Source organism: Vombatus ursinus, unplaced genomic scaffold, assembly GCF_900497805.2.
Source record: "Vombatus ursinus unplaced genomic scaffold, bare-nosed wombat genome assembly UNPS02014768.1, whole genome shotgun sequence".
In the NCBI taxonomy this organism is placed as follows: domain Eukaryota; kingdom Metazoa; phylum Chordata; class Mammalia; order Diprotodontia; family Vombatidae; genus Vombatus; species Vombatus ursinus.
Genome location: NW_020954546.1, coordinates 37,180,429 through 37,199,142, shown reverse-complemented (window position 1 = coordinate 37,199,142; position 18,714 = coordinate 37,180,429). Strand labels below are relative to the sequence as shown.

General features: G+C 47.8%; 2 protein-coding genes across 3 annotated transcripts in view; one reads left to right on the top strand and one right to left on the bottom strand.

Annotated features, from left to right (window-relative positions):
- LOC114043271 (E3 ubiquitin-protein ligase RNF115) overlaps positions 1-5,714 on the bottom strand; it is a 50,103-nt gene extending 44,389 nt beyond the window's left edge. The window contains exon 1 of the mRNA XM_027862342.1: positions 5,613-5,714. Coding sequence (XP_027718143.1) covers positions 5,613-5,714 — 102 coding nt within the window. The remainder of the gene's footprint in view (positions 1-5,612) is intronic.
- Positions 5,715-5,897: 183 nt separating this feature from the next.
- On the top strand, positions 5,898-17,248 carry LOC114043396 (DNA-directed RNA polymerase III subunit RPC3). Of its 2 annotated transcripts, none has more exons than XM_027862500.1 (15): positions 5,898-6,228; positions 7,296-7,476; positions 10,189-10,444; positions 10,524-10,712; positions 11,018-11,106; positions 11,403-11,507; positions 11,598-11,690; positions 12,741-12,821; positions 13,043-13,094; positions 13,743-13,803; positions 14,278-14,428; positions 15,785-15,886; positions 15,992-16,041; positions 16,564-16,713; positions 17,096-17,248. In XM_027862500.1, the coding sequence occupies exons 2-15, from the start codon at positions 7,330-7,332 to the stop codon at positions 17,175-17,177; spliced, it is 1,608 nt and encodes a 535-aa protein (XP_027718301.1). In that variant the 5' UTR covers positions 5,898-6,228; positions 7,296-7,329; the 3' UTR covers positions 17,178-17,248. The 2 variants fall into 2 exon arrangements, with proteins under 2 accessions (XP_027718301.1, XP_027718302.1); XM_027862501.1 differs by having other exon boundaries at positions 5,898-6,761.
- The last annotated feature ends 1,466 nt before the right edge of the window (positions 17,249-18,714 follow it).

The window sequence follows — 18,714 nt, the reverse complement described above, 5'->3', positions numbered from 1 at the left end:
AAAAATTTTTTTCATAAAAAAGAAATCTCCGTAGGGATCCAAAATTAGAAGTCAAAGTTAGACACTAACATAAAACCTTAGACAACAAGAGCATGAGATAGAAGTCGAGAATCCACCATTTTTTTGGTTCCTATGCCCTTCCTCCAACTTGACCCCCAAGTGAAGTAAAAAACAATACACTCCTTTCTCTTCCTAACAATAACTTACATACAGAGCATTTATACAGGTTTGCAAAACACTTTTTCCTGACGACCTGACAAAGCAGCAAATACAAACATCACTGCCACCTTACAGTCAGGGAGACCAAAGTTCTGAACGCTTAAGTGATCCCACAGTGTTTGAGGGAGGGCACAGCCAGGTCCCTGGTGGCAAGTCCAGAACTCTGCTCATTAACCCATGTTGCCTCCTCTTCTGAAGAGAGACACAGGTTACAAAAGGCCTTAAAACACAAAACTTATATCCCCTTCATTCACTCCCCGGGCCCACAGGAAACTTCCTCAGCATTCTGACTATTCCATCACATGATGTTACTCTTCCACATGCTGAGAAAGTCCCAAAGACAATTCTGTATATATATGTGTGTGTGTGTGTATACATACACTTAACTAAGTGCTACCTAGACTTTTTCTCACAACACCTCATGGCTAGAACTTGCCCACTGGGAGACACATGACAACGTCTTTATCTGATTCTGTATTTCCAAGATTTCTGGGCTACTGTACGTATCTGGAACCACCCCTTCCATAAGGCTCCCAAAGCAGTGTCTCATACGTCTACTCATTTAAAATATTACAACTACGGAACACTGGCTCAACTCATAATGGAACAACCTCTCAATGAGACAGCAATAACAGAGTTTCAACAGACTCCAAGCATGCCAAACCCTGAACTCCATCTCAAACCACTAAATCGCTTCCTAAGTTCAGTGTCAGACATCACCTACTGGCTTTCTCTGAATATTTTGGGTAACCACATAAAGCAAAGTCACCTAGCTTAGGATTCAATCCTCACATAGCCTCTGAAAAACACAGTTTTCCAGACAGTGTACTCCCTTTTGGTTTGTTAAGGCGAGGTTTTTCTGTACTAGTTTTCTGTACTCTACAACTCTCACTCTTCAAATTGCTCCATCGGCTACCTTCTTCCAAACAGTGTCAACCTGGATAACGCTTTTCTAATGAGAATGATCTTCAAATGGGTCCAATACGGTGGTTAGGTTACGCCAAAATCTCACCTGAGTTCCACAGTCACGTTTCTTATATAGAAGTTGATTTTCAGGTAAGGTTAAAACGTTTACGGGCAGCTAGGTGGCGCAGCAGGTAGAACACTGGCCCTGGAATCAGGAGGACCTGAGTTCAAATTAGGCCTCATACACACAACACTCACTAGCTGTGTCGCTCTGGGGCAAATCACTTAACCCCAATTGCTCTCACCAAAAAAAAAAAAAAGTTTGTTGTGTGGTTTATAAAGTACTCTGAGATCCCTGAGTAGTAGGTTAAAAAGGTCCCTGTATATTTTCTGTCACTTTGATGGTTAGGACAATGAAGCAAATGTTGGGTTTCTTTTGTCATTAATGCTGAATTCTTTCAGCATTAAAAGTACTAGACCTTTAGGTTCCACAATCAAAATCTCTTATTTAAAATACATTTTAAATTCTGGAATTAGAACAAAGTAACTTCATCATATCTTCATCCTATTTAAGTAAGAAAACGTATCTACTTAGAAAAAGAACGTGCTGTAACAAGGTGATCTCCCAAAGTAGTGAATCAAACAAGAAGCAAAATGTGCTGCCAGAACCAATGAAGGTAATTTCATTTTCAGTTCTAAAATTCCCTTCATAATTCACCCATGATTATGTCTGTCATCTTCTGCTTTCAAAATGAATTCTTGTTCTCCTCCACTGTGGTGGATCCGAACCACATGGATTAGCTGTCCAGATCTCTATCTGGCCACTGGGCTCAGATGGCTCTGGAGGAGAAACTGAGGCTGGCGACCCTGCACAGCCCTTCCTCACTTAAATCCAATTCACCCGCATGTCATGTCATCACCTCCGTGATGCCATGGTCCTCTTTGGGAATGAAGGACAAACAACACAACAAGAAGAAGCTGTATTAAGCTTCAGCCTACTGCGCAGCAAACCTCTTGACATTCGTGTGCCTGTGAGTGAGCACAGGCCTAGCACAACTTTCTCTTTCGATAGGGCCATTAAAATGCTATCAGTGAATGTTTCCAGGATGGTAAAACACACTGATGATGAGAAAAGGTGACCAAGCACGAAGGGGCAATTTGAGAGCAAAGATCTACAATTCACAACTATTGCTGCCTGTAAACATCTTCACGAACACCAAGATAAACTAAATCCAGGAAGAAGCTCTCTCTAGTTCTTGTCAAAATATAGGAGATGAAAGTGGCTTAAACATTAGTGCTTTGAACCTTAGATCTAAAAGATATCATTACCTGGCATTACTGACTTGATGGGGGAGCACTGACTAGATGGAAAAGGGCTAAGATGCAGATCTGTAAAAGCTGGTTCATTCATCAAAACTATGACTCTTGGGAAGGCAAAATGACAAAGAAACAGCATAGCTCTGGGGCAGTCCCTTCTATTAATACTGGAAAAACCTACCCAAGTTGCTCATTAAAGGCCAATGGAAATTTGATCAAGTCCCTGGTGCCCAGAGAGGACAGACCTCATGGGGGGAATGGTGCTGCAGTCACCCAACTAGTACGGTAAAAGTCAGCTACCCAGTAGGAGTACAAATTAAACCTATTTATACGAATGAAGCTGAGCTGAACTTACCTCATTCATCCAGGGGTGTAATAATAGTGCCCAAGGTCATCAAAAAAGATGTGAAAGGAGTTCAGTACTTTTTAAGCACTATTTGTCTATGGCTGTAGTGGACAGCCAGCCAGACTCAAAGTTAGAAAGAAGCAGATTCAAGTCCTACATCTATCACATCTCAGCTATGTGAGCTGGAACAAGTCATGTCCCCTGTCGCCTGTCTGTGCCACCAGCACTCTCTGAGCCCTCACAGAGCAGCTGCAGAGAAGGTGCTAACCTGTACTGGGACCAATGAAATCTCAGGTCCAGTTCCTATCCCTATCCTTTTCTTTATGTGTAAAAATAATGCTAATGACCGATCATGTACTTTGAGGTGATTTTCCACCAGGAGTTAGAAAATTATAGACACTCTCTGGTGTGGTTTGCCTTATGACTAAAGGTATATCTTTTCAAGGGATTAGAGATATAGTTTTTGACCCTAGAATAAACTAAAGCTCATTAACAAATATAGCAACTAAACTACAAATCTAAATTACGATCACTTATGGCTCAGTTTATCCTACTCAAGATTCCAAGAAGGCAAAAGACTAAATATAAGAAAAGCAAGGATATAGATGGATTATAGATGACCAAATCCAAATATGCCTCATGAATTCCCACCTTCCAGTCTTCGTCACCTTTACATACAGCATTTCCCCTCAGCTGGAATACCCTCCTCCTCAGCTCCTTTCTGACTCCTCTTTATCCTTCAAAACTCAACTCAAGCCCTATCACTTCTGTGAATGAAGCCTTCTTTCACAACCCCAGCTCAAAACTAGTTTTTCCTCTCCTAATTCCATTAGCATTTATTGTCAGCAACACTTACTCATAATTTACAATGTAAGACACACACAAACACAATCAGGACTGCTCACCTCAACTACCTTCAAAGTTCCTTGAGGGTAGGGGCTTTGCCTAACATTTCTCGGTATTCCCCACAGTACCTATGCTTTGTACGGTCATAGTAGGCACTCAATAAGTATTTTATTGTAAAGTGAGGCCTAACCCAACCAAATAGAGTATGCCAAAGCTAAAAGGGTCTGGTGGATCCATGAAGCAAATGCTACTGTTATTTTAATTGAGGCTTTAGAAAACATCTTAAAATGTTCAAAATGGGGAGTTTGTACTAGGGAACAAGAAGGAAAAGAGCAAAAGAATAAAAATTTCCCTGAGTTTTCTGTTTTGGTCTCAGACATTAAAATGGAGAACAGGAACTTAAAGATCAGAACAGAGCTGAGGCTTCGATGCTCCACAGGGTCACACTTTCACAGCCAGCACAGCACACAGATCACACAGGCCTGTCTACAGCTGAGATTCGCTCTCCACACTGACCCTGAGGTCAATAAAGGTTTCCAGGTCTGCTCTTCAGGAAGAGCAAGACAGTTGCTTTTCCCAGAGAAAGTGAAACACTGTGTGAAAAATGTCAAGTCAGCAACCAAGAGCAAGCAGCAAAGATGAAACTGAAGATAGATTTTGGGGGGGGGAGGGAATACAGCAGAAGAAAACAAATTCAAGCAGAACTTCTAAACTAAATTCAGAGGCAGGGAGGAGGACTTATATAGGTACTTATTAGCTAGACACTTCACTGCACAGTGTTGTGACTAGGAATTCCGTTTCCCAGGTCTTATAGGCCATGTATGGAGTACCTTAGAGTCCCAATTTAAACCTGATTCCAAAGGGCTCATTCACATTAGCAAGACTCATCTGTGCTTTGCAAACAGCGCTTGTAGATGTAACTGGGTTTGTGGTTGCCCTTAACACTGTACCTGGAATGGAACACGGGCACTGTCGAAGCAAAGGAACAGCCAAAAGCCTGTTCCAGAGAAAATGTCTTGGCAAGGCAGCTGTGTGTGTGTGTATGTGTATGGGCAGACACATACACACATGCACACACACCTTCATTCACCTTGGTGGGTGCTTCTCGGTGGCCATCACCGAGGGGTCTGGGGCTCAGAGGGACAGCATGCCACAGGAATGCTTCCCTCACCAGCACAGCACTACCCTTCGGAGGACAAAGAGGGAGTTCAGCAGAAACAGGTGAACACCAGCTGTACGTCAGAGGATGCAGTAGCCTACATTCTGCTCCTGCAGCACTTTTTTTTTTTTTAAAATAAGGGGGGTGGAGGTGGGGGTGGAATGGTGATACTAGAGAGATCACCGATATCGGGACCAAAATTCACAGAAGGCTGAAACAATCCAGCCCTTCCCAGGGCTGTGGAAACGGGGGGGGAGAGCAGCCAGCCTGAGAGTCATCAGACTCCAGCTCCTTCACTTTCACCAGGGCACCCGAGGCTCAGTTCATCCCTCCCCCGCCCCCAGCAGCCTCTCCACCTCCCCGTTACAAGGCTGCTGCCCCGGAGACGACCCCAGGGAGCCCGGGGACCCGTTGTCCTAGCCCGGCGGGAGGACAAGAGGGCGACTTCTTCCATCACAGTTGCGGGGAGAAGAAGGAAAGAGGGAATAAGTGGAGAAGAAACCCCAGAGGATGAAGGAAGACCAGGGGAGAAGGTGCGGAGAGGCGAGAGAAGCCGGAGGGGCGGGGGCCCGGGGGAAGGAGGCGGCAGAGGGCTCCCTGGGGCGAGGGGCTACCACGCGAGGAGGGGGGGCCAAGGACAGGCAGGGGGCTGGAAGGGAGAGGAGGGATTCGGAGGCTCGGTCCGGGATCCCCTCCGCCGGCTCGGAGACGGAGGGCTCGGGGAAACGAAGACGCGTAGGGATCGGGTCCCCCGGCCGAGGAGCGAGGGATCTCCCGTGGGAGCCCCGGGGCGGGGGGGGTGGGGGGCGGGTCTCTTACCGGCAGCTTGGGGCTAACCTCGCCCTTGCAGCAGTGGCAGAAGAAGCGGTGCGGGGGGACGGCGGCGCCCGCGCCCGCACCCGCCGCCGAGGCCTCCGCCATCTTCTCCCGTGCCCGTCTGGCCGGCCGCCCTCCCGCCCGCTGCCACAGCCCGGTCCTCCTCCTCCTCCTCCTCCTCCTGCCCCCCAGCCGGAGCCGGCAGCACCAGCGGCCCGCGTCACGTGACTCCGCCGAGGCACCAGCGAGACGGACGCGCCGGCGGCGGCCAAACCGCTCCCCAAGTCCGCGACCAACGAGGCGAGGGAAAGAGAGGCCCTTCCGGCACGGCCAGGAGAGTGGCGCCTCCCGCTAACCCCCGAGCTCGTCGGCTCCCAAACGTCAGTCCTCCTGCGGGCCAGCGAGAATAAGGGACGCGTCTGCCCGGAAATCGCGAAGAACAGGGAGGGCGTGTAGAGCGGCATACTCTTTATCCCTTCCTGCGCAGCCCCCGCCCCCGGGAGCGGAAAGAACGTGAGAGTGCCTGAGTCCCCGGAAGAAGACCCGGAAGGAGTTGTGAGCAGTGCGGAAGAGCTCTGTCCGGGTGGTCTCCGCAGCTCACTGTCCCGGAGTGATAAGGGTGAGGACGGAATCGTGATTGTAAGCAGCTAGGTTCCGGGTTCGGAGCCAGAAGCGGAGACTGGGCCCGACCTAGTTGCTGTAACGGGGGATTTCTTCTCGTCGTTCCCCGAAGCTGGAGGCTCTGGAGAGAAGGGGGCACCGGGAAAGAGATGGAAGGAAGCCATTCAGTTCAGTAATAGTTCATAAACATCTGTTAAGCACCTACTATGTGCCAGGCGCTGTGGTAAGCGCTGGGATACAAAAGAGGCAAAAGGACAGTGCCTGCCCTCAAGGAGCTTACAGTCGAAAGGGCCTGGGAGCAGAGCCAGGGATGGGCCCTTGATGAGCCAAGATGTGCGCAGGCACACTGCCCCTCTACCTCTCCTGAGGCCAGAGCCTCGGTGTCCACTGCGTTGGGACGGTCCAGCATCAAATCAAACACAAGGGATGCAAAGTTCCCTCTTCCCGCCTTCCTCCACCTCTTTCCTGGGTCTCCATAAAGAACATTTTCTTCTTTGGTGGAATGTGAAGCTCACATTGGCCTATTCGTGGGTGTGTTGGCCTTTCTATAGAAAGGAGCTTTCGAGTTTTATCATTTTGCCATCTTATTACAAGATTCGTTTAAGAAACTTCCCTTTCCTTCTTTTTGGTTTCTCCATTGTCATTCCTGTTTGTTCCTTGTTTTGTTCTTTCTTTTTCACATGCCCAGGACTTTGCCCAGTTGCTTTGCATCTACTAAGTGCTTGCTCAGTGAGTACTTATTAATAAGTACTGTTTCATTCATTTCTCTAATAAGCTGTTTATTTTTCCGGGGGCTTTAATGCTACCCAGAAGTGTGGATATGAGTTCTATTGAAGAGCCAAAGGTCAATCCAGTCCATACCTTGAAGGAAAGCCATTTTCCATCATTTAACTTTTTCTTTGCATTCTCCTACTGCACTTAGTTAGGATTTCTTTGACTTTCTCTGACTCCCAATAAACTTATCATTGGTAAATCTCCTCAACTTCCATTTAAGAAGGAGAGGCAGCAAAGGCTCTTTTTTTCTTTTAACTTTTTTAACATTTTAAATTTTAATCATTTTATTAGGTCCAGTTTGCTAGTACTGGGACTTCATAACACAATGACTCAAGCAGAAATTAAACTATGTTCCTTGCTGCTCCAAGAGCATTTTGGAGAGATAGTGGATAAAATTGGAACTCATCTTATCAGAACAGGCAGCCAACCATTGAGAGCAATTGTCCATGACACAGGGACATCACTAGATCAGGTAAGTCTGCACAACATCTGCTTTGCTCCTTCTAAATGAAGTCTTGTTGGAAGGATACTCTGCTTCCATGAGTACCCCTGATCCCCCTCAATAGTCAATAATAATCTATATTTAGTAAGCATCTTCTATGTGTCAGGCACTGTACTGAGTGCTGGGGATGCAAATAGGAAAAAGAAAAGAATGATGGGCCCTGCCCTCAGGGAGCGTAAAATCTAATTGGAGATGACAATATACTAAAGAAAGCTGAAGGGAATATACTAAAGAAAGTGGGAGTCAGGGTAGAGATGGTAGAGAGAAGTCCAAAATAAGTTGCATTCTTTGGGATATGAGGTCTCTGCTGCTTCCAGCTCTTAAATGGAGATTGAGGAGTTTCATGGCTCCACTTTCCTTTTTTTTTTTTTGTGAGGCAATCAGGGTTAAATGACTTGCCCAAGGTCACACAGCTAGTAAGTGTCAAGTGTTTGGATTCGAACTCAGATCCTCCTGACTCCAAGGCCAGAGCTTTAGCCACTGCACCACCTAGCTGCCCCTTGGCTCCACTTTCCAACAGAGGGACAGACAGTGATGAGGGATGAGTACCAATCAAGGTTAGTTGGATCTTGTAAGATTTCCCAATGATAAGTTTACTAGGGGCATGATACAAAAGTCAGAGAAATCCAAAATGAGAATGTCAGAGTGTTGTGGTTTCATGGTGTGTTGTGGCGGACACTGTCTCAAAGAATTCAGAGTCAGACCGCCTCTAATCCATTTATTGAGATTGAAGCCTCTCATGAAGCTGGCTAAGTTTTAATGGGAACCAGTAACTTTAGTGAAAGCAAGACAAATTTTTGTAGGGTTAAGATGCAATTACATAACAGAAATTATGAATATTAAAAAGGCAGGAGGGGTTTGTTAAGGGATTAGGTAATGGGGGAGGGATTCCAGCCTCAGTGGAACTATGTATATGATTACCCACAATGCATACAGAAAAATCCATTTAGGGGGTATGTATGTATGATAATGATATTATAATAAGCCTCTCTACATCATAAGTTCACCTAAAGGACAGCTTTTGCTATTACTGCCCTGGTGCCTACTTAGGGAAAGTCCCTTCTATTGTTTTGGGGTCCACATCCTGCTTGGGCATCCTGGTGCTGCCCCTTTCTGATCGGCTGACTGTTGTGGTCCTGTCTGAGACTAGGTGAATGTGGTTGTGGTTGAGTGCATGGACACACCTGCTGTTTCTGTGAGAAATATGAGTTCATGGACCCACCTGTTGTTTTAGTGAGCAGTGAGGCATATATGAAGAAGTTAGGATATTGGGGGGGGGGGGCAGTGGGCCTGCTGTTCAGTGGGGCCCATAAGGAAGTTAAAATATTGGGGGTGAGGGCAGCTTTAGTAGTATTCCATCAAGAGGATTATAGATCTATGGGCTGGAAGGAACCTTAAAACCTATTTATTCCAACCATTTTTATTTTACAGATGAGGAAACTGAGGGCCAGATAGATTAAATATGTTTCCCAAGTTCTTAGGAGCCCTACATGATAAAACCCAGGATATGGACCTCGGATTTCTTTGTCTCTATCTGACCCTTGTAACATTGTCCCAGACTGCTTCTCCCCAGTCTGCACCTTAATTATTCACTATGAGAGTGGGTATAATAAAAGCCAGAAGTTCTCAGTTTTTTTTAGTAAAAGAACTTACTTACACTCTTAAAAATTGAGGGTAGTCTCCTCCAAGAGGTTTTGTTATTTGGATGATATCTATCGATATTTACCATATTGGAAATTAAAACATCTCAGGATTACTTTGAAAGTAGTCTTGACCTCAAAGACCCTCAGAAGGGTCTCAGGACCTCTAAAGATACCTAGAACTACTGGTATAACCTATAAGAAAAAAGGATGATGTGGGAAGACTGCTTCAAAGGGACGGGGCCAAAGGAGAGAGTCACCATGATGGCAGTGTCTTCTGTTTTTTTCCTTTGGCATTTGGCCATTGTCAGGAAATGCCCTGGTGAAAGGAAAGCAGGGAATTCCTAGCAAACCACTGATGAGATTCTTGAAAGTCTTAAGTTCGAAAAGTGCTCTCTTCAGTCTCACAACATCCTTGTGAAGAAGTTGCTAAAGTTATTGTTATGCCCATTTGGCAGAGAAAACTAAGACTCAAGTTAGGATACTTGCTAGGTCACATAGCTAGTAAATCAGATACAGGCTTTCCCTTCTCATCTCTATCTCTGACTTCCTTCAGGACTCAGCTCAAATGTTACCCTCTGCAGGAAACCCATCCCCAGTCTTCCCCCCCCTTCCCTAATCTGCTGGAGCAGGGCTTCTTAAACTTTTTGCACTCTTGACCCCTTCAGCAGTTGTGAACCCCATTGTGGGACAACAGTTATTGTCCATCCACTCTGTGTGTCTTGTATGTGCCTTTTTTTTTCTTTTTGGTGAGGACATCAGGGTTAAGTGACTTGCCCATGGTCACACATCTAATAAGTGTCAAGTGTCTGTGTATTTACCTATTTAGATACATATTATCACCACCACCCTCACCCCCTACCCGAAGTCTAAACGACTTTCTGTGTATCTTTGACGCTTAGCCCAGTGCTTGCTTGGCACACGGTAGCACCAAGTAAGTGCTCTCTGACAGCCTGACTAGCACCCCTCCACGTGTGGCCTCTCAGGAACACTAGAAATGTGCTGAGTTCTGTTTCCTCTTCTTTCTCTTGGGCCTGCCTAGGTGAAAAAAGCCCTGTGTGTCCTTATCCAGCATAACTTGGTAACATACCAGATACACAAACGGGGGGTTGTGGAATATGAAGCCCACTGCAGCCGGATTCTGCGCATCCTGCGGTATCCCCGCTACATCTATACAGCCAAGACTTTGTACAGTGACACGGGAGAACTGATTGTTGAGGAACTCCTGCTCAACGGGAAGATGACCATGTCGGCCGTGGTAAAGAAGGTGGCCGACCGACTCACGGAAACCATGGAGGGTAAGGTGACCGCCGGGCTGGCTGTGGAGCCTTAGCCATCCCAGCCCGGCCCATCTGCTCTCCCCTGTCTCTCGTGCAGATGGGAAAACAATGGATTATTCCGAGGTATCCAGCACATTCTGCCGTCTAGCAGACACGCACTTTGTACAACGATGCCCCCTTGTTCCTGATCCCCCAGAAAGTGCTGACGCTCAGCCACCGCCACCCGCCCCGACACTCAGCATTAACGAGAAGGATATGTACCTGGTTCCCAAACTGAACCTCGTAGGTAAGGAGTCTCCCGCCAGACCTATCCAGCTTTTTGACACATTGGGTCTACCTGTTCCCTCACCCTATCAGAAAGTGTCTCCCATTGTGGTCAGTGCCCTCAGAGCTGAGAATCAACTCCTCCCAGCACCCTTCCCTTTGTCAGTCACCTGGAGAAAGTCGTCTTCAGTCTTTTGGGGCTCCTCGGCTTTCTAAGCAGCTTCCACCCCCAAGTGGCCACAGGTCTGAGAGACTCCCACCTACGTCTTTGTGTTCAGCCCCCGCTACTCACAGAGGGACTGTAACCGAATTGTCTTGGTCTGGCAGGAAAAGGAAAGAGGAGGCGATCATCTGATGACGATGCAGCCGGGGAGCCAAGGCCTAAGCGGCCCAAACAGACAGCAGAGAGCAAAGAGGTAAATTGTGCTTCCTGGATGGGAGCCCCCCCCCTTCTGAAGGGCCAACTACGGAGTAGAAGGCAGAGCCGCTCAGATGAGGAGTAGTAAGAGCCTGGACCTCACTGACCACGGAGCAGTGTCCAAAGGGGAGTCTTCTGCCAGGGCAAACCAACAGGAAGTACTCTATTCCTAAATCATTCTATGCACTTTCCAGGGTGCTTGTGTGCTTTTAGGAAATGACCTATGTCACTCATGCCTGCAGCTAACCCTGACTCCTTGATTCGCTGCCACTCACTCTGCCTCTCCACCCCCAGCCCATTCCAGATGATGGCATTTACTGGCAAGCCGACCTGGACAGGTTCCACCAGCACTTCCGTGACCAGTCGATTGTGAGCGCAGTAGCCAACAGAATGGATCAGGTATCTGGAGAGGGCGGGTCCTGGGGCAGGGCTGGAGCAGGGCCATTGGGCGGGGAGGGGGTTCCTAAAGGTCAGACTGTATCCTGACAGACCAGCAGCGAGATTGTCCGGACCATGCTCCGGATGAGTGAAATCACAACTTCCTCCTGCGCTCCCTTCACGCAGCCCCTGTCTTCGAATGAGGTGAGTGCCTCAGTTGTGTGGCTCTTAGGACAGCTTCTTTTCCTTTGTGTCCAGGTGGCTGTGCAGTGCACTGCATCTGCTTGGTGTGAGTGGGCACTTGGGATGGGATTGGAGGTAGAACCAAAAAGGAAGAAAAGTTTATTTTGTTCACATCTGTTCATCAGACATGGATTAAGCACCTAGATTGTGCATGGCACTGAGGTGCTAAGACTACTGTACCAAGAAGAGATGAAGTGATCCCTGCCCTGCCTGGGGCAGTGTGGGTACAGTAAATACAAATATATGAAATAGATAAAGGGTGTCCCAAAAGCTACTAAACCCTAATGGCTGCACTAAGACTTTTGGGACAGCCTGTACAAAATAACTTGAAGAGGGAGGGCAAACCCAGAATGGAAGAGGTCTGGAAAGGCACCTAAACCATGCTTCCAAGGAAGCTAAGGATTCTAAGGGGCACAGGAGGAAGGAGTGCTTTCAAGATGGGGACACCAGGGGCAGCTACATTGCTAGGTGAATAGAGAACAGGCCCTGGAAACAAGAAGACCTGAGTTCAAATCCAGCCTCAGACACTTACTAGCTGTGTGACCCTGGGCAAGTCACTTCACCCTTGATTGCCTAAAAACAAACAAAAAACAAAAAAATACACACACAAAGATGAGGACATCACCTGTGCCAAGGCAGTGTTGTGCATGGCCAACAGCTGGCTGGCCAGTTTAACTAGATGAGTATTTAAAGAGAGACAGACAAGAAGGCATATATGAAGCATTTGTAAATCACATCAAAAACGATAATTAATGAGATGCTGTTATGATCAAGTGCCCTGTGTCCCAGCCTACAACTTTGAGTAACCCATTTCGTTCCCTGATTTCCCTCTATGGCCACGTCATGACTGCCCTTCAGTCATTAGCACGTTTCCTACTGGCTCTACAGGGACTTCCCTTTCAGATCTCTGAGGGCTTGACTGTTCACCACGTCCCTTCAGGGCATCATTTATCTTTATGCCAGCAATCCCCAAGAACACAAGCCTACCAACTATTCTTTATTGCCCTTCAGATCTTCAGATCTCTCCCCGTTGGATATAACATTTCAAAGCAAGTCCTTGATCAGTATCTGACTCTTCTGGCAGATGACCCAGTAAGTCGGACTTTTTCCTGTATCTATTTTTCTCCTGAAATATATCTACAACTGACATCTGGTGTCATTCTCCTCCAGCCTTTTTCTCAGCCAATCCTAGGCATTCCTTCCACTTTAACCTTTTCTAAGAGGGTTGCCTGCCAACAGCCTCTGTCCACCCTTTTTCCCTATGATGCAGTCATGGAGCTCTCTGAAAGGTTCATTCTCTTCTCTTCCTGCAGCTAGAGTTTGTTGGGAAATCAGGAGACAGCGGTGGAGGAATGTATGTCATCAGTATCCTTCCTTCGCAGACACACAGACTAGCCAGTCCTGCTTAATGAAATGTGGTCCCTTCCCTTAGGATTCTGAAAAAGACACAATTAACTAGAACACCGAATGTGGAATGTTTTTCTGCACACTGAATTTTTCTTTAAAGACTAATGACAAGAAAACCTGATAGCAAGAATTATTTTTAAAAAAAAGCAGCTTCTCGAATAAGTCCTAGGGTCAGCACAGAAACTTTGACATGTTCTCTGCTTATAGTTTTGCCCTCCATAATGAGGTGCCACAAGATTCTAAATCATCCAAGAAACAAAAGTAAAACATGAAAGAATTTTCCAGTTAAGGCTTAGTAATTTTTAAAAAATTTACTGTTAATAAGATTCAGTCTGAGGATTCCCTTGAACTAGGGTTTTATCAAATTCACACAGTTTAAGTGAAATCACAAAACAGTCTGTTCACAGTGCCCTTTTTCAAGTTATAAAATCCTACTTCCCATGGTCTTGGGAATGAAATGACAGATGGCTGGTCCAGTGCCCTCCTCCTAAAACAATATGACACACACCCGTCCATACACTGCCAAGACCAGGCTCCCTGGGTCTTTCACTTCTAGGCCCACACAAGGCCCAAGCTGGCTCAGTGACCTTAATGCTCCCTACCCAGACCTCCACAAGGCATTGGCATCACTGGCCATGGCAACACTGGAGTCCATTGTGCAGGAAAGGTAAGAGAGGAGCTTTGAATGAATGACTCCCTTCTGTGTTTGGGAACAGAGTCACACTGTCACTCTGTCATTTTCCCTGTCCTTCCTCTCCCCCCGCCCAGGTGATGTTTACTCCTGGGTCCCCTGGTAAGCAAAAAGGAACCTGAGAAGCAGTCAGGGCCGACCGCCTTGCTGCAGAATCATGGACTGGGTGGGGATCTTTCCTATGAACCCCAGCACAAATCCCAGTTTGGTGTGATGCTGATTTACTTGCTTCCAGTCTGGTCATTGATTTGGCCTCTGTTCCCCGAGCAGCAGATAGTGACCATCAGCAGACCCTCTGGAGCTGGGAAGGACTCTACCTTCCCTTCTCTTGGCTCTTGCTGAAATAGAAGAACGGCCACTGTGTGAATGAGGGGCAGCCCCAGGCTGCAGGGTGGGAGGCAGGACTTGCCCCCGGGTCTCTGAGCTTTGGCTTCCCCCACCCTCTTCCAGGTTTGGGTCTCGCTGTGCCAGGATATTCCGGCTGGTTTTGCGGAAAAAGCACCTGGAGCAGAAGCAAGTGGAAGACTTTGCCATGATTCCTGCTAAAGAAGCAAAGGACATGCTGTATAAGCTGCTGTCAGAAAACCTTATCTCCTTACAGGTAACCAGGGCATCATGGCTACACTAGCAAACGGGCAGGACCTAGGCTGAGAAAAACTGCAGGGGTGAGGGGGCAGCTAGGTGGCGCAGTGGATAAAGCTCAGGCCTTGGAGTCAGGAGGACCTGAGTTCAAATCCAGTCTCAGACAAGACACTTGACACTAGCTGTGTGACCCTGGGCAAGTCACTTAACCCCAATTGTCTCACCAAAAAAAAAAACAAAAAACTGCAGGGGTGAGAACTCGAAACAGACCCAGCACTGCCCCTGCCCAGGACTTCCCAAGCTGAGGGGGAAAGGCCCTTCCTTCTTTCTGTATCTCAGTTTCCCTGTTTGAAGTCTGAGAGGAGAAATTACAGAGACAGGACAAGTCACCTGAGGTGGGTGATCTCGCTGATCTCAGGTGGAGGGCAGATCTGTGAGATGTGTCATATCACCCCATCTTAAACCCTGCCCCTCCCAGCCCCCTAGAGTCGTGGCAGAGTCTTCTCTGAGGTTGTCAGTCAGCAGCATAAACTTGAGGCCCTATCCTGTGGAGAATTTTGTAGCAGGCCCTGGGACAAGAGAAGGGAGGAACTGTGGTCTGTGTCCTCAGGAAGCTCATGCTTTGTCAGTCAACAAGCATTGATTAAGCATCGTGTTATGTGCCCAGTACTGTGCCTTGAAGCGCTGAGCATACAAAGAAAGGAAACAGCCATGCCTGTCTTCAGGGAGCTCAGTCCAATGGGGCAGAGGGGATAACATGGAGCTGAGCTTAAGAGAGAAGACACTAGGAGAAAAGGGGCCGGGAGAAGGCTTCTTGGAACCAGTTGGATTTTAACTGAGAATTGGAGACTGGGAGTTAGAGGTGAAGAAGGAGACCAGGAGGGTGGAGGTGAGGAAGGAGGAGGCCAGGAGGTAGAGGTGAGGATAAAGAGCATTCTGGCTCTTATTTGGGGGACAGCTAGTCAAAATGCACAGAATCAGGACCAGTGAGAAGGCTGGTGTCACTGGATTGTAGTGTAAGTCAACCGAAATGTGGCATGTGAAGCCTGGGAAGAAAAAAAGATGCAAAGGCAGGGTGGTGTGGTGGACCGGGGTCTGGGTTTGAGTCCTGCCTCTGACACACGCTGGCTGGGTGGCCGCGCCCAGACCATGGGCCATCATAAGTAGCAGAGAAGGGGCTAGCCTGTGCTAGTAGAAATCCCTGCTCAGGAGCACCTTCCCCATTGGTCACAGACAGAGAGATGATGCAGGAACAAGTGTAGGCTGTTAGCCCAGGTGACTCTTGCCTCAAGCCCAGGGATAGGATAGCTAATGAGAAAGAAAAGACCAAGGGTAGCAGGACAGCTGTGTGTGTTCTGCCCTTCTCTGCAAACAGGAGATCCCTAAAACACCTGACCATGCGCCGTCTCGAACCTTCTACCTGTATACGGTGAATTCCCTGTCTGCTGCCCGCATGCTGCTGCGTCGCTGCTACAAGGTACCTGCCCACGGCGTCTCTTGCCACGGCTCCCCTTGCTTCACCCCACTTCTCCCAAAATGCTTCTGGGCTGGGCTGGTACATGGTATCTGTCTTCTCTTCCAGAGCATTGCCAACTTGATAGAAAGGCGGCAGTTTGAGACCAAAGAGAACAAGTAAGTGGCGTTTTGGGACATATCCACTGTTCCCTGGGGACCAGCAATTACAAAGAAAATTCCATACCTAAGTGACTGTTACCACTCTGAGAAAGGTGGGGGCCTGCGAACACAGTGGATAGAAGGAAAAGGAAAATTAAGCAGCTTCTACAGATCAAGGCAGAGAGTGTGAGCGTGAGTCACTGGGGCTCCCGAATCTCAGGAGTCCCAGGAAGGTGGAAGAGATCAGCTTTATAGCAGTCACTCTGGCTAAAGTGCATAGACGGGCACAGTTGAAGAAACAATGTTCCCTTTTAACTTCATGTGAAATTTCCAAATATGACTTCTGTATCAATCCCTCGTGTGTGGGTGAGATTAAGGGTTCTGGGAGTTCAGTCCTTTCCACTTCCAGGTGGGTTTATGGAAGAGTTCCCCAGAAGCCAGTAGCCTTCAGGTTCAAAAGCACATTCAAGGTGGGAGTTGTCCATAAAGGGGTGGGTGTGGTACCCAGAGTGGGCAGCAGTCACTCTCCATGTTTGGCAGGCGATTGCTGGAGAAGTCCCAGCGGGTGGAAGCCATCCTCGCATCCATGCAGGCCACAGGGGCCGAAGAGGCCCAGCTCCAGGAGATCGAGGAGATGATCACGGCTCCCGAGCGCCAGCAGCTGGAGGGTCTGAAGCGCAACGTCAACAAGTGGGTGGCGTTGCCCCAGCACCTCTCTTTAGGCATCTTGAGCTGTTCGTTATGGCCTCAGATGATCGGGCACTCTAGGATTGGAAATGCTTTACCTCTATTTCCCTGTTCGATCCTCATCACACCCCTGGGAGGGTCAGTGCTTAGACTGGCCTCCATTTTACAGATAAGAAAACCAAGGTCCAGAGAAATTACTTGGCCTGTCTCTGGTCACACACCTCAGAAATGTGGGAGGCAGGATTCACACCCAGGTCTTCCGACTCCAAGCACAGCCCTCTACCCAGCAGGCAGCACTGCCTTCCTGTCAGCCCAACCACTCTCCCCCTCCGTCATCCCCTAGTGAGAGCCAAGTCCTTTAAAACACGCTTTTATCTCTCTGCAGGTTAGATGCCAGCGAGATCCAAGTGGATGAAACCATCTTTGTGCTGGAGTCATACACAGAGAGTACCATGAAAAGAGCCTGACTCAAGGGGAAAGCCTTCCTTGGAGGAGAGCATGGGGAGGAATAAAAGGCACATTAGCTCTGCTCTTCCTATAGGATGCAGATTTGATGTATTACCTCAGGTTGCTTAACTCACCTACTCCCCAGCCTCCCCCCATCCAGGAGACTCCCTCCGTCAGAGACTGAAAACCTTTGGTACGTGCACCCACGGATTGTGCAGAGGCAGGTGTCCAGTGGCATCCGCACACATGCATGTGCACACGCCCATGCACATGCCCCAGTCTCCCAGGAATGGATACCAGAAGGAAAAAAGGCACCAATTCTGACAGCTGCCAGTCTTGCCTCAGGCCAGTGACAGCTTGCTCTTCATACTTCTCTGGGCATAGAGATGCCATCATGAGCCACAACACAGTGAATCCTGCTCTGTGCCTCTTTCATTCTGCCTTTGACCAGCAGTGACTGGTGTATTGGGAGGTAGCCAGGTGGCATAATGGTTAGGTGCTGGACTTGGAATCAGCAAAACACAATTTCAGATCCTGCCTCAGACACTAGCTGTGTGCCCCTAGGTAAATTCCTTAATCTCTCTAAGCCCTCGTTTTCCCATCTGTAAAATGAGGATACCAGTAGGGTCTACCTGACAGAGTTGTCAGAATCAGATGAGATAATAGGAAGTGCTTTGCAAACCTGAAAGTGCTATGTAAATGTCAGCTACTATGATGTCTGCCAGGGTTGTATCTGAGTCCTAAAGGTGAAGGACCAAAGGCCCAAAAGGGGAAAGTGAAAATGATGGAGCTGGGGGGATGGGGCAAGATAGCCTTTTCAGAGAAAATAATACTTCCGGGTTTCAAGTACCAGCTGAAATCCCACCTTCCCACAGGAAGCCTGAGCTGATCCCCTCAATCCTGGAGCCTTCCCTCTGTTGATTATTTCCAATTTATCCCGTCCAAGATTTGTTTATGAATAGTTTGCATGTTGTCTCCCCATTAGACCATGAGCCGGAGCCCCTTCCCTCAAAGATAAGTCTTTGTGTCTCCAGGACTTAGCTCAGGGCCTGGCACGCAGTAGGTGCTTAATAAATGTTTATTGACTGAGGGTTTTCCAAGTACAATTGGACAGCTTGACGTCAAAGGAATAGTATTAGACTAGGAATCCAAAGTATGCTGCTGCCCCTGTGTGCCCTTCAGTCAGTAACAAAAGTAGAGCCCCAGGGCCTCATTTTCCTTATTCATGAGACAGTAAGAATGTCACCAGCTCTGCCCACCGCAGTGAGTATATGAGGAGCAACTGGAATATGTTCCATGTGAAGATATTAGAAAAGCAGGCAGTTCAGTGCTGCTTTAGGGAGGGTATCAGTAGTAGTAGCATGGCATAATGGAAAGTCCAGGAGCCCAGAGACCTGGCTGTCCAATTGGTGGGCGTTCTGATTGTAGGCAAGTCGAACCTTGGGCCTTTTTTGTTTAGACATTTTTCAGCCATGTCCAACTCTTTGTGACCCCATTTGGGGTCTTCCTGGCAAAGATAGTGGCGTGTCCGACATTTCTTTTTCCAGCTCATTTTAC